Source organism: Neopsephotus bourkii, unplaced genomic scaffold (assembly GCF_033783945.1).
Source record: "Neopsephotus bourkii isolate Nb327-2 ecotype Australia unplaced genomic scaffold, CSIRO-AGI_Nbou_v1 NB_1376, whole genome shotgun sequence".
Lineage (NCBI taxonomy): Eukaryota > Metazoa > Chordata > Aves > Psittaciformes > Psittacidae > Neopsephotus > Neopsephotus bourkii.
Genome location: NW_026901855.1, coordinates 4,062,671 through 4,082,479, shown reverse-complemented (window position 1 = coordinate 4,082,479; position 19,809 = coordinate 4,062,671). Strand labels below are relative to the sequence as shown.

General features: G+C 41.6%; 1 protein-coding gene across 27 annotated transcripts in view; it reads right to left on the bottom strand.

Moving 5' to 3' along the window:
* NRXN3 (neurexin 3) overlaps positions 1-19,809 on the bottom strand; it is a 1,029,877-nt gene that overhangs the window by 751,165 nt on the left and 258,903 nt on the right. For all 27 annotated transcript variants that reach the window (XR_009727556.1, XR_009727557.1, XM_061367479.1 and 24 more), the window contains 2 exons: positions 10,782-11,083; positions 3,332-3,493 (listed from right to left, as the gene is read on the bottom strand). Coding sequence is in view for 25 of the 27 variants with exons in the window: in XM_061367479.1 (XP_061223463.1) it covers positions 3,332-3,493; positions 10,782-11,083 (464 nt within the window). In the remaining 2 variants the exon portion in view is untranslated. The remainder of the gene's footprint in view (positions 1-3,331; positions 3,494-10,781; positions 11,084-19,809) is intronic.

The window sequence follows — 19,809 nt, the reverse complement described above, 5'->3', positions numbered from 1 at the left end:
TGATGAGAAAATGAACATGAACCGGCTTCAGTGTGCGCTTGCAGCCCAGAGAGCCAACCGTATCCTGGGCTGAATCAAAAGGAGCGTGACCAGCAGGTCAAAGGAGGTGATCCTTCCCCTTTACTCTGCTCTCGTGAGACCTCACTTGGGAGTACTGTGTGCAGTTCTGGTGTCTTCAACATAAAAAAGACGTGGAACTGTGGGAACAAGACCAGAGAAGGGCCTTGGGGATTATCAGGGGACTGGAGCACCTCCTGTATGAAGATCGGCTGAGAAAGTTGGGGCTGCTCAGCCTGGAGAAGAGAAGGCTGTGTAGAGACCTCATAGCAGCCTTCCAGTATCTGAAGGGGGCCTATAGGGATACTGGGGATGGACTCTTCATTAGGGACTGTAGTGATAGGACAAAGAGTAATGGGTTCAAACTTAAACAGGGGAAGTTTAGATTGGATATAAGGAGGAAATTCTTTCCTGTTAGGGTGGTGAGGCACTGGAATGGGTTGCCCAAGGAAGTTGTGAATGCTCCATCCCTGGCAGTGTTCAAGGCCAGGCTGGACGAGGCCTTGGGTGATATGGTTTATAGTGAGGTGTCCCTGCCCATGGCAGGGGGGTTGGAACTTGATAATCTTAAGGTCCTTTCCAACCCTAACTATTCTATGATTCTACGATTATAAGTAAACAGAAAGAAAACACTCAAAAGAACCATCCCCTAATTCAGGTGGATCTCAGGGTGATCCTGGTACCTTTGCTATCAGTGTTCTCATCCCTTACAAAGGAAAGAAAAGGAAACTAACCCTGTGAGGAATTTCAAAAGGCTAACTACTTTCAGCTCAACTCATCCAAAGCTCCGCTTAATGAAAGCACTGCCTGCTTTGATGTCTGGGAATAACTCATAACACATGCAACAAGAACCTTTCTCAGCCTACGCAGGCTATCTATTCTGCTCAGACCCTGCTCTGTGCAGGTGTGGGTGTTACGGGAGCACTTCTGGACTTTGTTAGGATTCTGACAGTCCTCTAAGTGCTTTTTTTTCTCCATTAACTGCAGTTCCCTGTCACCTCTGCTTGCCAAAACCAGAATGAGGAAAAGCACAACAGTCAGTTTCCTTACACTTCCTAGTGACACCTGTTGTAATTCATCCAGTGGCCTAAGGGGTATGGAGGAATGAAAACACCAAGTGCTAATTAGTAACATGGCTTCCCATTTGAAATATTACATTTTTCCATTTATCCCACTTCCAGGTGCACCCCTGACAGGCCTGTGCTACACTGTTGTTTAGTATCATACAGTAAATTTGACCTCAGAGGCCAGGTAAGGTACATTTTAGGCATATTTTTCACAGCAGGTGAAAGCATTACCAGACAGCTACTAAGGGTAGGTTGCTATTAAGTAGACTATAGCTCAAATCCAGTCAGCACAAGCCTGTATTAAGTCGAGACAGCTGCTAAAAAACATCTTCTGTCACTGCCTAGTCAAGTGAAGATTACAAGGTACATTCTGATTATCTGTTTTCTTCCTCTTCCCTCTCATTCTTAAGTGGTTGCTTGGGTTTTTCTTCTCACAAAGCATTATAAGCAGGGGACTGCTATGTAAGCGTCTCTTAGCACATTGTGCTAGCTAATAGAATACAAATGATTATATAAATAACAAAGCTGCTGAAGATTTTCTTGTCACCGCTTTCTCTGCTCCATTGGCTTGACTTAAAGCACACATAAAAATGGCCTCAGCTAAGTGTTATGTTCAGAGCATCCATAAATAAAATTAAGATCCTGATTTAAAGAGACACTAAGAAGCTGTATCTCCTCTTTATTTCAATCAAACTGGGATGCTCAGTGCCTACAAAAATCAGGCCCAAGGCTCTACAGATGAAAACAGAAGGATTCGATCTCTGTATGACAGTTTGTATTCAGCAGAGTAGTTTCATTTCCTATATAAGATGCTCACATTTTGTTTCCCAGCATATGTGCATCCCCTTAACTAATCCAGAGGTCAAGCAGGAGAGCAGCTCTAGACTTTGACAGCCATTGCTCACATCAAAAGATTGGCACGTAACATACAACCCCCAACACCATGAGTCAAGCATCAGTAAGATGGTAACTAGTCAGGCAGCTGCAGCCAGAGACATCATCTAGCTCAGCATTGCTGTTTCCATTACTCCTTTCTGAAAACTCAGCTCCGCCTTCCCTCCGATATTAAGTGTTCATACAAAGAGCATATTATGACAGCCCTCAAGGCTGCAAAGGACTTGGAACCACCAAGCCACACCCTGTGAAAAACAGAATTACCACCATTAGGGAGAAAACTCTTGCAAGAAACACTTACTCCAGGCTATCTAAGAAGCTGACTGGCAGAAAACTTAACCATGCTTTTCAGTAAGCTTTCTATAGCACATTTTGGAGATCTCAATGTCTGTATCACCATTAATCACAGTGATTATCACAGTTCTGTTAGAAGAGATAGGAAAGATGACAAAAGCTGACTGCAGAGCCTAATAGCTGAACAACTGCACCAGGTTTCATATTTAGGCTGAGGCTCCTCAACCCCACCCCAAACACTCTTCTAGTTCTTGCTACTAGCCAGGCAGTTCAAACTCTATTAGTCACACGTGGGTTTTCTTGAAGCTGTGGATTAACTAAGGACAAGGGCAGCCAGTCAGCATGAGACAATATGGGCTTGGAAGCCAGCTAACTGTTCATGACGAATGCAGAAACTGCTGCTGCAAGTTACTAACTCAGTACACCACAACTCCATGTTACTTCATTACCACAACTCCATTATACCCTCGTGCTGCAATCTCCTCATATAATTTATATATATGTTTTATGCTACATTCATTTTTCTGCTTTATTCTAACTCTCTATCTTCCTGGAAAACTGACATTTTAACTATACACCTAGGTGAAATCCAGGCCCTTAAAAAATATCCTAAACAAGCTTCTGATTATGATTTTTTTTTTAATCCAAAAATACTGCTTAGTAATCAAACGCCATTTATCTTCTTTTTAATGTTTATTCCTTTAATGCCTAGAAAATTCTAATACTTTCTTCTAAATGGTTAACACTTTAGAGAAGACAAGACACCTCTACCAACTACCATGAGTATTTTTCCTGTAATCCAAGCACTAGAAGTCTGATTCTGTCCATAAATTCATGAGTTCTGCAGCTAATGCCTTCAGTCCAGCTGAATTACAAGTTAATCCTTACAGAGCTGTTGCAGTATCACTGTAAAATTCAGCATCAGGGAAAGACCTTGAGTATGTAAATGAAAAGCAGGAAGGAGGAATGACTTTGAGAAACCAAAAGCACAGAAACAAGAATCTGTTTCAAGTATTTACCTCTTTGAGGCAGCCCATGAAGTTGTTGCTTACTGGAGAGCCAGGTAAATCAGCAGTACTGGGGCTCCCTCCAACATAAAAGAAGTCATCCGAACCAAGCATGGTGTAGTCCTCCTGTGTATAGCCCGTGGTGGTAAGGATGCCATCCACAGAGATTGTCACCTGTTTGAAGGACACAATGGACAAAGAAAATCCCAGCAATGACCTTACAATTCTGAACAGAAGCAGTTACCTCCCCTATAATTTTATGTCAGTTTTATTAAGGATTTTGTTGAGATTTGGCACGTATTTTTTTAGTTAAGCCAAGCTCCATTTTCTGGTCTGATTCACCCACAGTGGAAAAGCTCCAGCATCTGCTTGTCCTCTTTCTGGTATACTAGCATGGCCAGGCTGACCTGGCAGTCTACCCATCAAGATGTTTTCCATCTATTCAGGCCAGAAAATGGAGCTGTCCTTGAAAGAGATTTCTCATATTAGCTGATTTTATGATTAATTATTATTTGTTTTATTACAGTTAGTTATGGTTGTTAGTAAAAAAAAAAAAAACACTAATGAAGACGAGGTTGGTATTTTTTATTTTTAATGTTTCTTTTGCTCACGGCACACTGACGATCATGCATTCAGGGAAGGGTGAGAGGGATCTCACTTTCAATACATTATGGATGTGCATGCCATGTACCTAGAGAGACACACACCCACCACCCCCCCAAAAAAAAGGGAAATTAAAAAATAAAAGTACTAAAAACTCATAACCAAAATACAAATAGGAAATAAATAAAAATAAAACAAAATAAACCAACCACACACCAACAAGTGTGACAGAAGCAGAGATGAGAAAGAAAGAAAACAAACACAAAGCGTGCACACACTGCACTTTGACATGTCATGCCAATATATCTGGAAGCCCAGAAAGATGGCAAGGAAAAGAGATAAGAGAAAGAGGGATAAGGAGAAAGAGAGAAAACTATTTCACACTCACATGCAATCAAAAATAAAAATACCAAACAAACCCCATAATTAAAAAAAAAAAAAAATCAAAGCAAACCAGAAATGTCCCCAAAACCTCTAACCCCAAACACATGGAGGGTGAAGAGGAGTGGAAGGGAGGCAGAGGAGCAAGTGAATCTGATGTGCTTTGCTTGAATATTGTTAGTGGCTTCAAGGGAAGATGGAGGAAAATAGATCGAGGCCAGGAGGAGACAGGCGAGTCACCAGACGTGGACATGCCATGCAGAGTGTGGACTGAAACAAACAACTGGCTGAGCTCCTGTCGGCCATGGCAGGTAGAGGTCAGAGAGAGAGAAAGAAAGTGAGAGAGAGTGCAAGAGGGAGGAGGAGGAGGAGGAGACAAAGAGGAGGGAGGGAAGTGGGGGAAATTCAGGAGAAAGAGGACAACTCTGGCCAGCTTGCCTGTAATAGCCATTGCCACAACAAAGGGATGAGAGAAAAAGAGAGCCTTTACCACCACGGACTAGAGGCCCTGCAATGGTTCTGATCTAGAAACCTTCAGAGTAAAAAATAAAAACCAAAAGGGAAGAAAAAAGCAAAATGAAAACCAAAGTGAAAGAGAGAAAGCTGAACCCAAAAGCCAGGGACAAAAAACCCAGTAATTTATCACGGGAATTGAAAAGAAGAACTAAAGTGGGAGGTGAAGAAACCAGTAAAAGCAATGTCCAAACCCCATTTCCAGAAGATTTGTTCAAGTTGCTTTTGTCGCTCATTTTTTCCATTAAAAAAAAGAAAGGAGAGGGAAAAAAAAAAAAAAAGGAGGGAGGAAAAAAAAAATAAAAGTGACTTAAATTAAATCAAAATAAAATTAAAGGAAGAAGTAAGTATAAAGGAGGGGGAAAAAGAGGGGGTAGGGAGAGGAAAAGGCAGGTAACACACGGCAAACCCAAAAAAAGAGACAATAAGAATGATATCTACCAGACAATGTAGTTTGTTTACCATAGCGTGTCCAATGCCTGAGTGCTTTGCGGAAAAGGGGGAAGAAAGGAAATTAAAAAATTGTGAACAGAACGATTGTTAATTAAAATAACTAAAAGCAAAGATGAGTCGTTAGGGTGTTAGTACATTAGTTGGTTAGTAAAAATGACACATTGCATGAATGGTCTAGTGTTAGTCTTTCAAAAAAAGGCATGGGGCACCTGAGACACACAAAGTGAGAAAGGACAACATGACCAGGACTTCATGGGGAACCATGCCATCCTAGACTTTAAAGAAGGGTGCTGCCTAGTCTTCCCGCCCTGGTATTAGTCATTAACTTCAACCCTCACACACATTATCCAGGACTGAAGCAAAGTTAAAACAGTACAATACTTACTCTGCAAATGCCCATCAAGGTGCTTCCCTCAAACAAGAGCCTTACCCTCAGAAATACACACACAGAGTACACAGTTCACCCCTTCAGCAGAAACCCAACCACAGCTCCCTCCTTCCATCCATCACCACCCACCTATATTCCTGCTCCTCTTCCAAGCCTCACTACCCTCAAGTGTTGCAGAGTATCACAAGTAGGCAAATATTTCCTTTGGCTGGAGGACACAGATGAAGACGAGTCCAAGATTCTGAGCCTTCCTTCCAAGTTTCCCAGTCTGCAGGTTTCTACAGAGGGGAGTTTGTGACTTTCAGAAGCACACAAATATGCCTGTGCTTGGCTGCTTGCCTGTAACTCTCTTCTGTCATCGAAGAGTATAGGAACTGAATCTCTCATACTGTAGGAAGAAATGTGTCAACAAATTGTGTAGGAAGAATTGTGCTGCTTTGTGCCAAGGTTGAAGAAGAAGACTGACAAGATTTAGTGTCTCTCCTGTTACACTGCATCTATATTATGGAGAAGCTAGGAGAATTTATCAGTCAGTTCATTTACTGGGGTTTAGCAGAACTTTGCAGACGTTTTCTTAACCCTTCCCAAGGCATGAGGATGCCAACTGTTCAAACATACACATTGTTTCTTGTTTGCTTTTTAGCAGGTGGGGAACTCAAGATCTTTATAGTAGATTTTACATTGTGACTACCTTCAGTGTTAATAGGGAAATGCAGCCTGTGGATTCTCCAAGTCCTTGTTCCAGTGTGACTGAAGTTGATAAGGCTATCCTAAATTACACAATCAAGTTCCATGCTGCCTCACATTAAAAAAACTATCTGCTTGAAAATTTCAGAGAGTTTGTAAAAACTTCGTGACACTGAACATAATGTCCCAAGTCTATTCACGTATGGGAATGAAATAGCAATATTCTGTACTTGGGTATAATGAGCACAAACTCCAGAATTCCTCATCAAGGAAGTCTTACTCTCAGTAACATGTTGTGTAAGTGCATCCATTTTTACAAACAAGGGAACTGAAGTATGGGACAGGGGGAAGAGCATGCTGAAAATGCGATAATGCCAGCAGCAGACCTGAAGACAGACATGGGAAGCCTGATGTTCAGTCTCTTCCACTCCTCCTCCTCCCACCAGGCCACATTGCCCTAAGCATGCTCTGAAAGCCCTGGTAAAATATAGCAATGATCCTATTTCTAAGTAAAGGTTCCTCACAGGGCAGAATGGGGGCTTAGATTTAACTGAAATAATAAGATAAACAAACAAGAAGATTTGCTTTGACATTAACAATCACTACTCAAGGGAATCTGTGGGTTCGCTTGGTTTGTCTCTAAGGAGATTAGTTGCTGCGATAGCTATTTGATCAAAAAAAAAAAAAAAACCCAAAAAAAAACAAACCTCAGCATTTAGTACTCTCCTAGCTTAGCTACAAAACATTTAACAACTCAAAAAAAGTACTGGGCAAAAGTCCAGCTAGTTAAAGTTCTGCTCGAATTCTGGTAACAGCCAAAAAATTATGCAAATCCTCCTCCTCCTGCTCCCAGCCCCAGAAAAAGCAGAGGAAAAGACTAGATGGCATCCTGAAGCTGCTGATAGCCCATTTACCTGGAATTGTTTTAGCTTTGGATCATATTCCTGGGATTTCTAATTTATTTATCTAAGTTCACTTTAAAGAGAAATATATTTATCCTCAGTGCAATGTTTTCAACCAATTACAAGGACCATACTGATTTCCTTATAAAGCTTTGCTATTTAGAGGCAATGGTTTAGTTGGGTTTTTTTCATTGGTTTGGGGTGGGGTTTTCTGGGAAAACATGACCCCAGCTGGAAACAAGACTTCCAAGTGACTTATATTACACTGCAACTTCACAGGTAAATTTACATGAAGAAAGATGCAGAGTAGTTAATTTCTTAAATACAAAATTATTTACAATATACAAAATCATACTGGATGCAATAAAGGGTAAATTTATTGCATTTATTACACTAAAGGGCAAAAAAAAGGACAAAATGTGAGGCACTGGAATAGGTTGCCCAAGGAGGTTGGGAATGCTCCATCCCTGGCAGGGTTCAAGTCCAGGTTGGATGAGGCCTTAGGTGATATGGTTTAGAGCGAGGTGTCACTGCCCATGGCAAGGGGGTTGGAACTTGATGATCTTAAGGTCCTTTCCAACCCTAACTATTCTATGATTTTACTAATGGTAAATAATCTTTACCCTTTATTACATTTTCTATATGAAGGTATCAAAGAGACTTCACATATTTATAGTCTGTCTAAAAAATAGTGAAGTATTTTACAGATAGAGAAGAACTCTCTTCTACACAGGCAAACTCTGGATATATAAGCTGCTGGAAGCTACAGTCAAAATGGAGCAAAACAAACCTCCTTTATCATGTTCTTTTAGAATAGTATCTTTATCCCTTTTTGTTGTTGTTGTTAAATTAAGCATTTATAAGGTCAAGATATAGAGTAACCCTTCTTAGTTGCATCCTGAAAAATGTCCATAGCAGGTATTAATTATAGTAATTAAAGTTTTCAGTCTTTTCCAAACTCTTTATCTTGAAGATTGAAGGTTTTTAAGACTTTGCCTTTCCCAGTAATATCAATAAAAAGTAAGAATACGCAGGTCCTGACAGGAAAGCTGCAGTACTCAAGGTTTCTCCTTATTGAAAACTGTGGCTAAACTTACCAACAGTTTCTGGATGACGACTTTCAGGACTAGCAATCCTGCTTCTTCTCAAGGCCTCATCAATTCCAAATTCTGTGAAGGTTTAAGTTCTGGGCCAACATCTTAATTTTGAGACTGAACTTGTTCAGAAGTAAAAAATGGAAGTATCCAGGAAAAGGTGACTCAAAAAAAATTCCAGCCTTACTGATATTTATTAATTGAACTGTATTCTGTCATGCTTATCCTAGAATTGGACCTCACATCATCCCTGCTACCTATTTTTAATATGATTGCAAGACTGGCTTTTCTTTGGAAAGAGCACAGCTGTCTTACTAAAACATCCTCTCAACCAGTCAAGCTGGACCCTTTAAGAATTCAGGATGACATGAAAATATCATCCATAGTGAATAGATCAGAAGGATTAAAAATTTGCAGTGCTGCTTAACTGGCAAGGGACTCACCTGCTTTCTAGTAATCACTAAAGCACTGTCCTGGTCTAAGCAAAGATGAAGAGGCACAGACATATTTCCATTTAACCACAGACAAAACAAAAATCACTAGCTGAAAGAGTAGGAAATGAAAGTAAGAGCTTCCCATTCATAGTTTTGCCTGCCACCCTTCCTCACTTTCTGCTTCATGATTCAAACCAATCCTGGCATGATGCAAGTATGCATTTTGCTTTAGACACATTTTCCCATTGAAAACTGATTTTTGACAAAACCTAAAATGTATGATTAACTAAAATGGCCAGTAAGCTACACTGAGATATTGAGAGACCAGCCATTTTGAAACCATCTAAAAATTAAAAAATGCATCAAATAAAGCCATATATTCCTGACTGATAAACCTCAGCCAGCTGGTGCCTCTCCTTCTACTGGACTAGTGGGAACATTTGAACAAAATAGGATCATTAAGACCCATCCACTGCATGAGAAATTATATTTGCATCTGCATATAAACTATTGAAAACAGACTCATGTTACCATGAGTAAGAGCCCTGCAGTTGCATGAAAGTTCAATGACAGGCTTTTTGTCAATCTGATATCCTGAACATGTAGAAATAGAGGAGTTCACATGAGAAAGACAAATATCTTCAGCCTCAAACCCAAATATTTAAAAGATATGAAATCCATGTAATAGATAATCATCCACTGTCATCTGCTAGTGGAGACTGTTTCTGATCTCTGACACTAATTATCCTGTAGTCAGATACATGTTATCTTAGCTACCGTAAAATGTTACCACAAAAACTATTTTCTCAGCAAATGAGATTGTATAAACTTAAATAAAAAGGGTTGTGTTAATATTCACATTAAGGAGCAAATAAACAGATCATATTATTTAAAAAAAAAATATTTTACAGTCTTAGTTTATAAGCTATTTCTGATGCCGCTGCCAATCAGCAAGACACCAAATAACTCCCATTCACAGTGTAAACCTCATCTATCGTGCAGTGGATGGGCCTTAGTGACTTGATGTATTTACCAGCTTTCAGAGCAAGGATATTTAATTTTATCTTATCTATTTATGTCTGAATTTATATTTCCTGAGGAAAGTTTCAGGGTTGTAAGACTAGCCTACTACCAAATACATCACCTGATAGAGCTGTCTGCTTAGAAAAAGTAGCATGCAGATGTGCAAAATTACAGTGGTAAAAGCAGAAAAACTTTTCCAAAGTGGAATTGTAGCGTGCTGGATTGATCTGGGTTTGCTTGTTTTTTTGATCCTTCCACTTTTCCAGTCCTCACAGCCAACAGAAGAGTCTCATAGGCAGAGACAAGAAATAAAGTAGAATCTCATTATAGGAAGAAGGAGGGGGGATTTAAAAAGAAGAAAAGAACAGAGAATCAAGAAGACTCAGAAAGATTCCAGCCAATTAATTCCAAAGCTTTAAAGTTAACATAATTACACACGTACCCACCAGCCTGCATACCTGCACACTCACATTCGCACACAAAAGAAAAAGTAAATTTAAACCAAAAGACTTTCAGAATTAGAATTATGACATCATGGCAATGGTTAAACCAATTAACAAAACTGAAACAAAAAGGAGAGAAGTGGAGAGTGTTGGCTGCAGGAAAAAAAATTACTGTTCCCACAATAATTAAATGCAACATGAATATTACTGATAAGATTAAATCATAATTAAAGAAATAATAAAATAAAAAGGGAGAACAGAAAAAGAGAAAAAGAAAAGGGAGATGAAAGCAATGCCACAAGTTTCTATTATTAAACTGGGAAAAAAAAAATCATAAAGTGGAAATGAAGATATCGCAACAGGGATAAATTCCCACCAACCAATGCTTTTTCACTGCCCTTTAGATACCAAGATCCGAAAAGGTGAAGAAACTCTAGCAATTCCACTGAGCATCCCCATTTTTCCATTACTCTCTCCCATGTGCCTGTCCCAATAGAACAGAACAAAATTTTCCCCAGCATTTTCTTCCCTTCACCATTACCTGCCGCAGGTTGCGTGTCACCTTAACGTCATGCCATGCGTTGTCATTGAATTTGCCATTGACCGGCTCCACAATGGCCTCAAAGGCCCCAGACCCCAGGTTAATGACCAGCGAGACCGCACCATCTTTCAGGGCCAGGTTGACATAATCAGCTGACTTGCCAGTGTGCAGAATGAGCCCGTTGCGTTGCCATGTCTTGAAGGAGAGAGTTATCTCATCGCTGCTGCTCTGGATGGGGTTTTGTGACAGGTCATAGCAAAGGTATTCAGAGCCACGGAAAGTGGCCATGTTCTCATCTCGCGCTGGGGAAAAAGGGAAATGGAAGAACTACTCAGCAGTCAGCCAAGAAGAGATTTAACATTGTCATGAAATTTCTAAGCAAAGCCATAGCACTGTTAATATTCTATGCAACTATATATCATGGCATGCTATGTACAGCCTCTCTTGTAATATGGCTATCAAGAGAATTCATGGCAGAGTCCTCAGTACTGTAGAACTTCAGCGCTGTGTTTCAGCTTCATGGCAGCACTGTCACCACAGGGACCATGCAAAAGTATGCAGTGGAGCCTAGGAAAAGTACATTTAAAGACACTGCTGTAAGACACTTCACATTCTTTTTAAGAGAATGATAGAAAACCTTACTATTCACAACATGACAATCATGTACACATCGCTAAGAAAGAAACCAACATTTCCCAAATATTAGTATCAATATTCATTGCTAATACCACCTTAATCCATCTACCAGGCAATTTAAGACAGGCATCAGGATGTAATTCTGACAGAGCTGCCCCTTTCTTTCAACTGAGAGATACCAAGCAGATGATAGTGCCACATGAAGTGTCCTCCTTTTAGAGCATGAGGGAAGCCCACATAAAACATTATGTCCGTAACCATGAGTAATGATATTGCTGGCAAACATGTCTCTGAACTTTGCCTGTTTGATCACCTGTCCTGGGTTTAGCAGTAGCAGTCAGTTTTTCTCCTTCTTGGTAGCTGGTGCACCGCTGTTTTGACTTTCAGCCTAGGAACAGTGCTGATAACACCGATGTTTTCAGTTGTTGCTAGGTAACGTTTACCCTGACCAAGGACTTTGTGAGGCTCATGCTCTGCCAGGGAGGAGGGGAAGCCGGGAGGAAGCAGAGACAGGACACCTGACCCAAGCTAGCCAAGGAGGTATTCCATACCACAGCATGTCATGCCCCAGGGGGGTAACTGGGAGTTACCCGGAAGGACATGGGGTCTTCTGGTTGGACTCGTTTTTTGGCGGGTGGTATTGTACTCTTTTCCCTTGTTATTTTCTCTTATTGTTGTCATTGGTGGTAGCGGTGGTGATTTGTGATTGGTTGCTGGACTGTTCTTGTCTCAACCCGTGGGATTTGCATTCTTTCGATTCTCCTCCCCATCCCTCCAGGAGCAGGGAAGGGGTGAGCCGTTGGGGGGGGCGGGACGCAGGCCTCAACTGCTTCCAGCCCTGCACCACTCGCTGGGAGTGAGTGAACGAGCTGTCTGGTTGGGTTTAAACCACAACATCACCTTACCCAGAAAATCTGTACTTGACAAGCATATCTTTTTCATACAGCAAAGAAATGTAAGGGAATTATTTACAGCATGTAACATGAAGTATTTCCTTATTAAGAAAAAAATCTTAGGTACAGTAAGGAAAACAACTGAACTAATGTCTCAGCAACTGGAGGCACCACTCGAATACCAGAAAAATTCTTTGTGTGAGCAGGAATTCTGCTTCTCAGTACCTGGGCTTCCACTGTCACTCAGTACCAGTTCTGTTGCTGTACTGTGCTCACGTGCCTCGAGTCAACTGTGTACTGCAGTTCCGTTCAGCATAAGAAACACAGGACAGTGATAGTAAAGCTTGCAGGAGGGCTGTCTGTAGCCCATTCCTACCATTATCATCTGTGAGAAAATGGTACTTACAAGGGAGTATATACTGACCCTCCCACTCCTTACTGCAGCATTTTCCCAACTCCCAGTTGTGAAAGTGAGTCTCATCATGAATAACGGGATGGTACAGGCAGTCAAGCTATCGTTTACAATCTGCTGCACAAAGCAAGTGCTCACATTATTTCCACAGACATTAATAGCATTTTTCTGCTTCATTTTGTCTCATTTACTATTGCTTATACAGATTAGCCAGAATTTATTAGTACAAAACTGAAGTGAAAATACCTGTTGTCATAGCTGTTCTTGAAAAAATAACTACATGTTAAAATCTGTGCCCTCACAGCATGAAACAGTGGTGACAAAATAGCAGTGTTGCAACAGGAACATTCATCACCCTCAAGTCACAGGTCTGCTTTAAGCAGAGAATTTTGCTGTCTTGACTAAGGGTATCACAGAATGAACTTATTAAAACTCCAGGCAATTTGAAGGTGGCAGTAATACGTGTTTGTATTTAAGTAAGCAAACTATGTGTCTATATACTCCTGCAAGCAAAGAGTAAGACTAATTACTCCATGCAACAGTACAAGTTGGGAGCCAACTGGCACAAAAGCAGTTTTACAGAAGACCTGAGGGCCCCCACAGACAAGTTGAGCACAAGTTAGCTATTCCAGGAAAGGCCAGCCACATCCTGAGCTGTATTAGCAAGAATGCAGCCAGCAGGCTGAAGGAAGGAATTCTTTATCTAATGGACACTTGACAGATCACATCAGGAGTACTCTGTCCGATATTAAGCTTCCCTGGATAAAAATGGCTTTAACATACTGGAGTAAATCTAACAAAGAACAACCACAACACTCAAGGTGCTAGAGTAGGTGATGTGTATGGAAAAGCTAGAGCTGGGTTTGTTCTGTCTTAAGGAGACACAGCTTGAGGGAAAATCTCATTGCTCTCTGGAACAGCTTAATGGGAAACCGTAGAGTAGACAGGGACAAATCCTTCTGTAAAAGAAAAATATGCTGCAACAGATACAGCTGGAATACAAGAAATACTCATTCTATATGAAAAAATAGTTCATCTCCAGGATGCTCAAACACTAGGAAGGGCTTAGAGAGACTGTGAAATCTCCATCCTTAGAAATACTAAAAATTGATTATGCACATTCCTGAGCTGCCTGCTCTAAGTGAGTTCAACTACACAGGCTCTGGATGTCACATCCAAATTGCTTGGGTCTGTTACTCTATTCTGAACACATTTAACTACCATTAAGGTGTGGGACAGTACGAGGGCCAGAGCGAGTTTAACCTTGATGAGCTGGCCTTGTGTCCTTGAAGTGGAGGAGGGCAGGAGAGGAAGGGGCTTGCGGTGGAAGGAAAGAACTCAGCTGGTGCCTGAAAGAGCACGTGGACAGCATCATTGAACCGATCAGTATAGCAGTAGAAGCACATGAACACAAGGCAGTACCCTACCAGAGTGTTTCTGATGATGCATGCTTGTAGAACAATAGTATAAAAAGCCTGGCAGTGAAGCAATAAAAGTCTTTGGCCTATACCCCGCCAGAGTCCGTGTCGTCAACCTCCACAAATGGTGCCCTAACAGGGACCGAATCACGGTCAATAGAGCAACTGGTGGAGAGCCCAGCTGAACTGAAGAAAGGCAGCGGAACCAGAGAGCTGCAGTCCAGACACACAAACACCGAGATCAGGTGGGTGGCTGGGAACTCAGAATGGGATCACACATTTCAGCGGAGAAAGATCTATTGTGTGCGTTTTTATAAAACTTCTGGACAAAATAAGAATTAAGTATGACAAACATTCCCTCCACTCGCTGCTTGCCTGGTTAAAAAGCAAGGGCGTAGCAGCTGATGCACAGACTGCTTTCCACCTGGAGACATAGGAACAGGCAGGGAAGTTCTGTGGGATGTGGCCATTAAGGGTGATAATACTGTCACAAAGCTCCTAATGACCTGGAATTTGGTCGTTGACTCGTTAAAACAGCTTAAGGAAGATCATGTTGCCACGGGGGGGGGCTGTGGCTGCAGCTATGGCACCAGCCGTCAGCTCCATTCAGAGTGGGGAAGGCCACCTGCATGGTCACAACCAGCCCTCCATGACTCCCCACATAGGCTTACTGATTCCTACTGTGCTGCCTTGTCTCCCCAGGTTCACGACCCCTGCACAATGCCACAATGACCCGCCACTCAGAGAGCTGGCTGGAAGTGGCCCCCCTGCCAACTGAACCACAACCGTCATGGATTATGATCCTGTGGCACATTAGCAGCAATTGTGCCAAAAGGCAGCGGCAGAAGGGGAAACAGCAATGGCTGCCACGTTCCCAGTGATTATTCGAAATCAAGGGCCTAATGAGTGGCAATCCATACAGTGGGGCCTTGTTAAGGAGTTAAGAAAAACAATTATGCAATACGGCCTTGCATCACCGTTTGCACAAAGTCTATTGCAGAATGTTGTGAAAGGGCATCTTTTAACTCCCTTTGATATACAGGCACTAGCTGAGTTGATTTTTTTACCCCTAAGCAGAAGGTATCGTGGAAAGCACATTGGAGAGAGCTGCGTGATATGGCGTCCACAGATTACTTAGGGAGACAGACCAGAGATATCTTGGTAGGAGCAGGTATACTGCACCTAATGGGAGAAGCACCCATTATGACACCACAATTACAAGCAAGATTAGCACCTGAGATTTTACTCAGGTCAGCAGACCTTGCCTTTCAGGCTATGTTAAAGGTCCCTTCCACACTGGAAAGGCAAAAAAACATTTACTAATATTAGACAAGGCACTTCCAAGCCATTTATGTAGTTTACTGTTAGACTACAAGATGCCATACAAAAACAAGTAGAGAATCTAGAGGCAAAGGAAGCCCTGCTCCTCAAACTGGCAATAGAAAATGCCAATGAGGATTGTAAAAAACTGTTGCAGACTTGCGGAAACCTACTCTGATTGACATGATCAGAACATGCGATCAAGTAGGTTCGGTCACCCATAAAAATGAAGAATTTGCTGCTGTGCTCACCACAGCTCTGCAAGCCAACAGTAAGGCCTGTTTTTGCTGAGGAAAGCCCAGACATTTTAAGAGAAACTGCCCTCTGCAAACTGACGAAACTGTATCCCAGCCAGGAGTGTGTGCCCCGCACTGGATTCCAGTCCTACTGATGCTCCTGATGATCCTCGATTGGTTGACAACCCACAACACCTCTCAGCTAATGCCATGGAACAGCTCCAACATTTGGGTAACTTTAGCTAGGACACTGAATCAAACAACCTTTTGCGCCTCAATGCAGCTAGCAGCACAGCCATTTCATACATGTTTAATAGGAATACCCTTGTCTGATGGTAGTATCGTTATGGTATCACAAGAGGGTTAAAACAACAGAAATGTAAGAACTTTACCTCTTGTATTAACGAATCTGATATGTGGGATGATGCATTACCTGTTGCATCCCAGGAACCACAAGGAATCGATATTCTAGGTAGTGTCTGCAGCTACACAGAGGCCGTCAAAGCGAGCAACACTTGACTCCAGTTGTAACAATAATGGTGATCTCTGGAATCGAGGAGAAATTATAGTGGCCAGTTTTTTCATGCCAGGAGTAGCTGCTGCTAGAGCATTAAAGCAGTTAAACAAACTTGCTTGTTGGTTAGGAAAACAAACCAATGAAACGGCTAAAGTTTTAAGTGCCTTAGCAACAGATATTGATTCTATAAGACATGCTACACTCCAAAACAGAGCAGCCATCGATTTCTCATTGTTAGCACATGGACATGGGTGTCAGTACTTTGACGGAATGTGTTGTATGAATTTATCAGATCACTCTCAATCTATTCATGCAAGTATTCAAAAATTAATGGAACAGAAAGGTTACAACAGGATGACACGTTTTTTGCCTTAGGAACAATGTTTCAGAACCGTGGCCTAACAGGATGGCTGTTATGATTGGTAAAAGGGGGCTTGTTCTTTGTTGGGGTGTGTTTATATATCATGTTAATTGTTCCATGTTTGTTACCTTGTTTGCAAAAAATGATGCAAAATATGCTGCAACAAGTTTTGGTGGTGGAAAAACAAAAAGGGGGAATTGTGGGACTGTATAAGGGCCAGAGCGAGTTTAACCTTGATGAGCTGGCCTTGTGTCCTTGAAGTGGAGGAGGGGGCTTGCAGTGGAAGAACTCAGCTGGCGATTGAAGGAGTGCGTGGCAGCAACATTGAACCAATCAGTGTAGCAGTAGAAGTACCCTATCAGAGTGTTTCTGACGATGCATGCTTGTGGAACGATAGTATAAAAAGCCTGTTAGTGAAGCAATACAGGTCTTTGGCCTATACCCTGCCAGAGTCCGTGTCATCAATCTCCACACCAAGGAGTGCATACGCTTGTGTCAGTGTTCAACCAGCCTAGAGCAGGGAGGTCTGGTATTGATTGTAGTTCTGGAATACAGAGCACAGCGCTTAACAACTGATAATTCCCGTTTAGTGGCTCCTGATCCATCACAAGGGAATACGGTACAATCAAGTAAAAAATATGGTCTATGTACCTGTGGGTAATTCCCGTCAGTTGAGGGCGGGAGTCAAGCAATTATTATGACTGAGCCTTTTCCCCACAGTGCAAAGCAATGAAAACAGATCTGTCATCTCTGGAAAGGAGGGCGAAGGCGTTGATTGTTCACTCAATACAAGACATATTAATAGGGCTCATTTACACTTTTTCAGCCACTTAGGACAGAATCCCACTGGTCTACTCAAAATAAAGGAGAAGGCAGAGTAGGTTAGAAACCTGAAGAATAATTTAAGGCAACCACTGCAGATTCCTCATGTGCTGCTGACCCTTGTCAGAAATGGGATTCTGGACATGATCCATCTTTGTATCCTTCTTGTCACGGGGATATTGTCACCTATTTCTTACATTATTGTGGGGGTTTGTTGTTGGGTTTTTTTTCTCCCTCTTGTGGCTGCTCTGGATAGACATTCAAATTTGCAGATCATCACACACTAAAATCTCTTTGGGGTTCACTGGTCAATCCAGAGTCACATCTGTCCACCCATGTGTCCAACAAAACTCCCAAGACCAACATACTCTCTAAAACTGTATTCTCCAAACCACTAATTCCTAAGCAGTTTACCAGTGGCTATGTGGATGACTGGTTTACCAGTCTTACCTTATCTTACCTTACCTTACAACACAGACTACACTCCAATCACTGAAAAGCTTGAATGTGTATTCCTCCAAGGTACAACACAGTAGCTTGTGTCAGGCCACACGAAAGGCTTTTTACCAAGCACAGCTTTTCCATGCTGTCCTACCCTTTAGTATGTTCTGGCATTTATGAGGTCTATGACCACAAAGCACAGGAGAATCCCCAGTCAGCAGGGTGGGGGAAAAGTGATGCAGGTTCTCTCCATGATGTATGAAGAGAAAAAAGCCCTGAGTAGGCTGCAGGTTTCACAGTAGCTCCACATGCTTTTAGACATATGGATGTCTATAAGACCAGAGAGTGGTGAACGGCCTGTTACTTGTTAGCTCTTGACCTTTATGCTGTACATTTCTTAAGGCTCCACAAACTGCCCTGTGGTGTTTACAGCTTCTATATTCTTCAAATAGTGGTAGTGTACCAAGAAGCCTTCGCATAGTAACACAGCTAACCCAGAATAGCTAAATTTATAGCCTGACTCAAAGTCAACAGGAATCCTTGGTTTACGTTACATGAAGCAGTAAATCAAACCCTGGTTTTCTTGGGATGGGAAACCCTGTATATAGTAAGTGATATTAACTTGAATTGATGATCTAGCTGTTCAAGTGTGAAAATGCAACTGCATAAAATAATAGTTATGTAAAACAGCATTTAGAATACGCTTGCAAACTTTTCATTTAGACATGACTTGCAAGGTTTAATTTTTAACTCACTTAATAGGAGATTTGCAAAAATCAGAATCTGAAATCAGATTAGAACATGTAAGCAATTAAATCTTCCATTTCTTCCTCAATATTAATCTAAACCCATTATTTATATTCTAGCACATTCACATAACTAAATTCTCAACAGATGGGATTTGCAGAAATCCAAGACCTGTACAAAACTCCACATTGACTTGGACCCTTGACATAGAATAGAATCATAAAATCATAGAGTAGTTAGGGTTGGAAAGGACCTTCAGATCATCTAGTTCCAACCCCCCTGCCATGGGCAGGGACACCTCACACACACACATATTCAAAGCCTCACAGAGATCACCAGAGTAAAAACTCAATCTTAAAACTGACCAACACAGACCTTTCCCTTGAAAGAATGCAGTCACCCATCACTTTAAGAAGTGGGAAACATTATCCTTTTCTGACTAATGACTAATAGGCCCAGCTAGCATAATAAGCAGTCACCATCACCACCCCACTGCAAAGCCAGTTTTGCAAGTCTCAGATCTATACCTGTTTAAGTCCCCAAATCAGCTACTAGCACATACTTCAGAGCCTGATAGCAAGAACGAAAAAGCACTACCAACAGCTACCTAAGCCAAGCTCCTAGCTCTTCTTATCCCTGCAGAAACCCCAGAGCTTGCTAAGTCTCAGGTTCCCAACAGATGTAAAGACTGGGGATCTTTCCCTACTGTGTATGGCTATAACTGCCTGTTTAGGAGAGCTGGATGGTAATTTCAACTTACGCACAAAGCTGTTGCTATGTGTTCCTCTCAAAGCTTTTTCTACGAAGGAGGACTCAATTATTCAGAATTCACAGCATCACTACAAAGTAGAGAAATCTTGGCATTTTTATTTATGTATGAGTACACCAACTCACAGATATTTTAATGGATTTGCTCATGACCAACAAGAAAATTGATAGCAGAGGAAGCATTTGAGTTCAGGAGCTCTTAGTTCGCCATCCTGGGCTCATTCCATAGGTTCTCATACATACGTGAAGGAAAACCAATCTCTTCTTTTTCTCTAGTACTGCCAGGAAGACATCCCAGCAAAAAGCATGGAGCAGAAGAGCTTCCAAAGTTTGGATGATGCCTGAAGACAAACACTTCATGAATGTGAAGCTGAAAATAGCAAATCCTAGAAGCACTGATCATGCCCAGGGGCATAAAGTTTAATACTCAACAAAAGCAGCATCTGATGTAACAGGA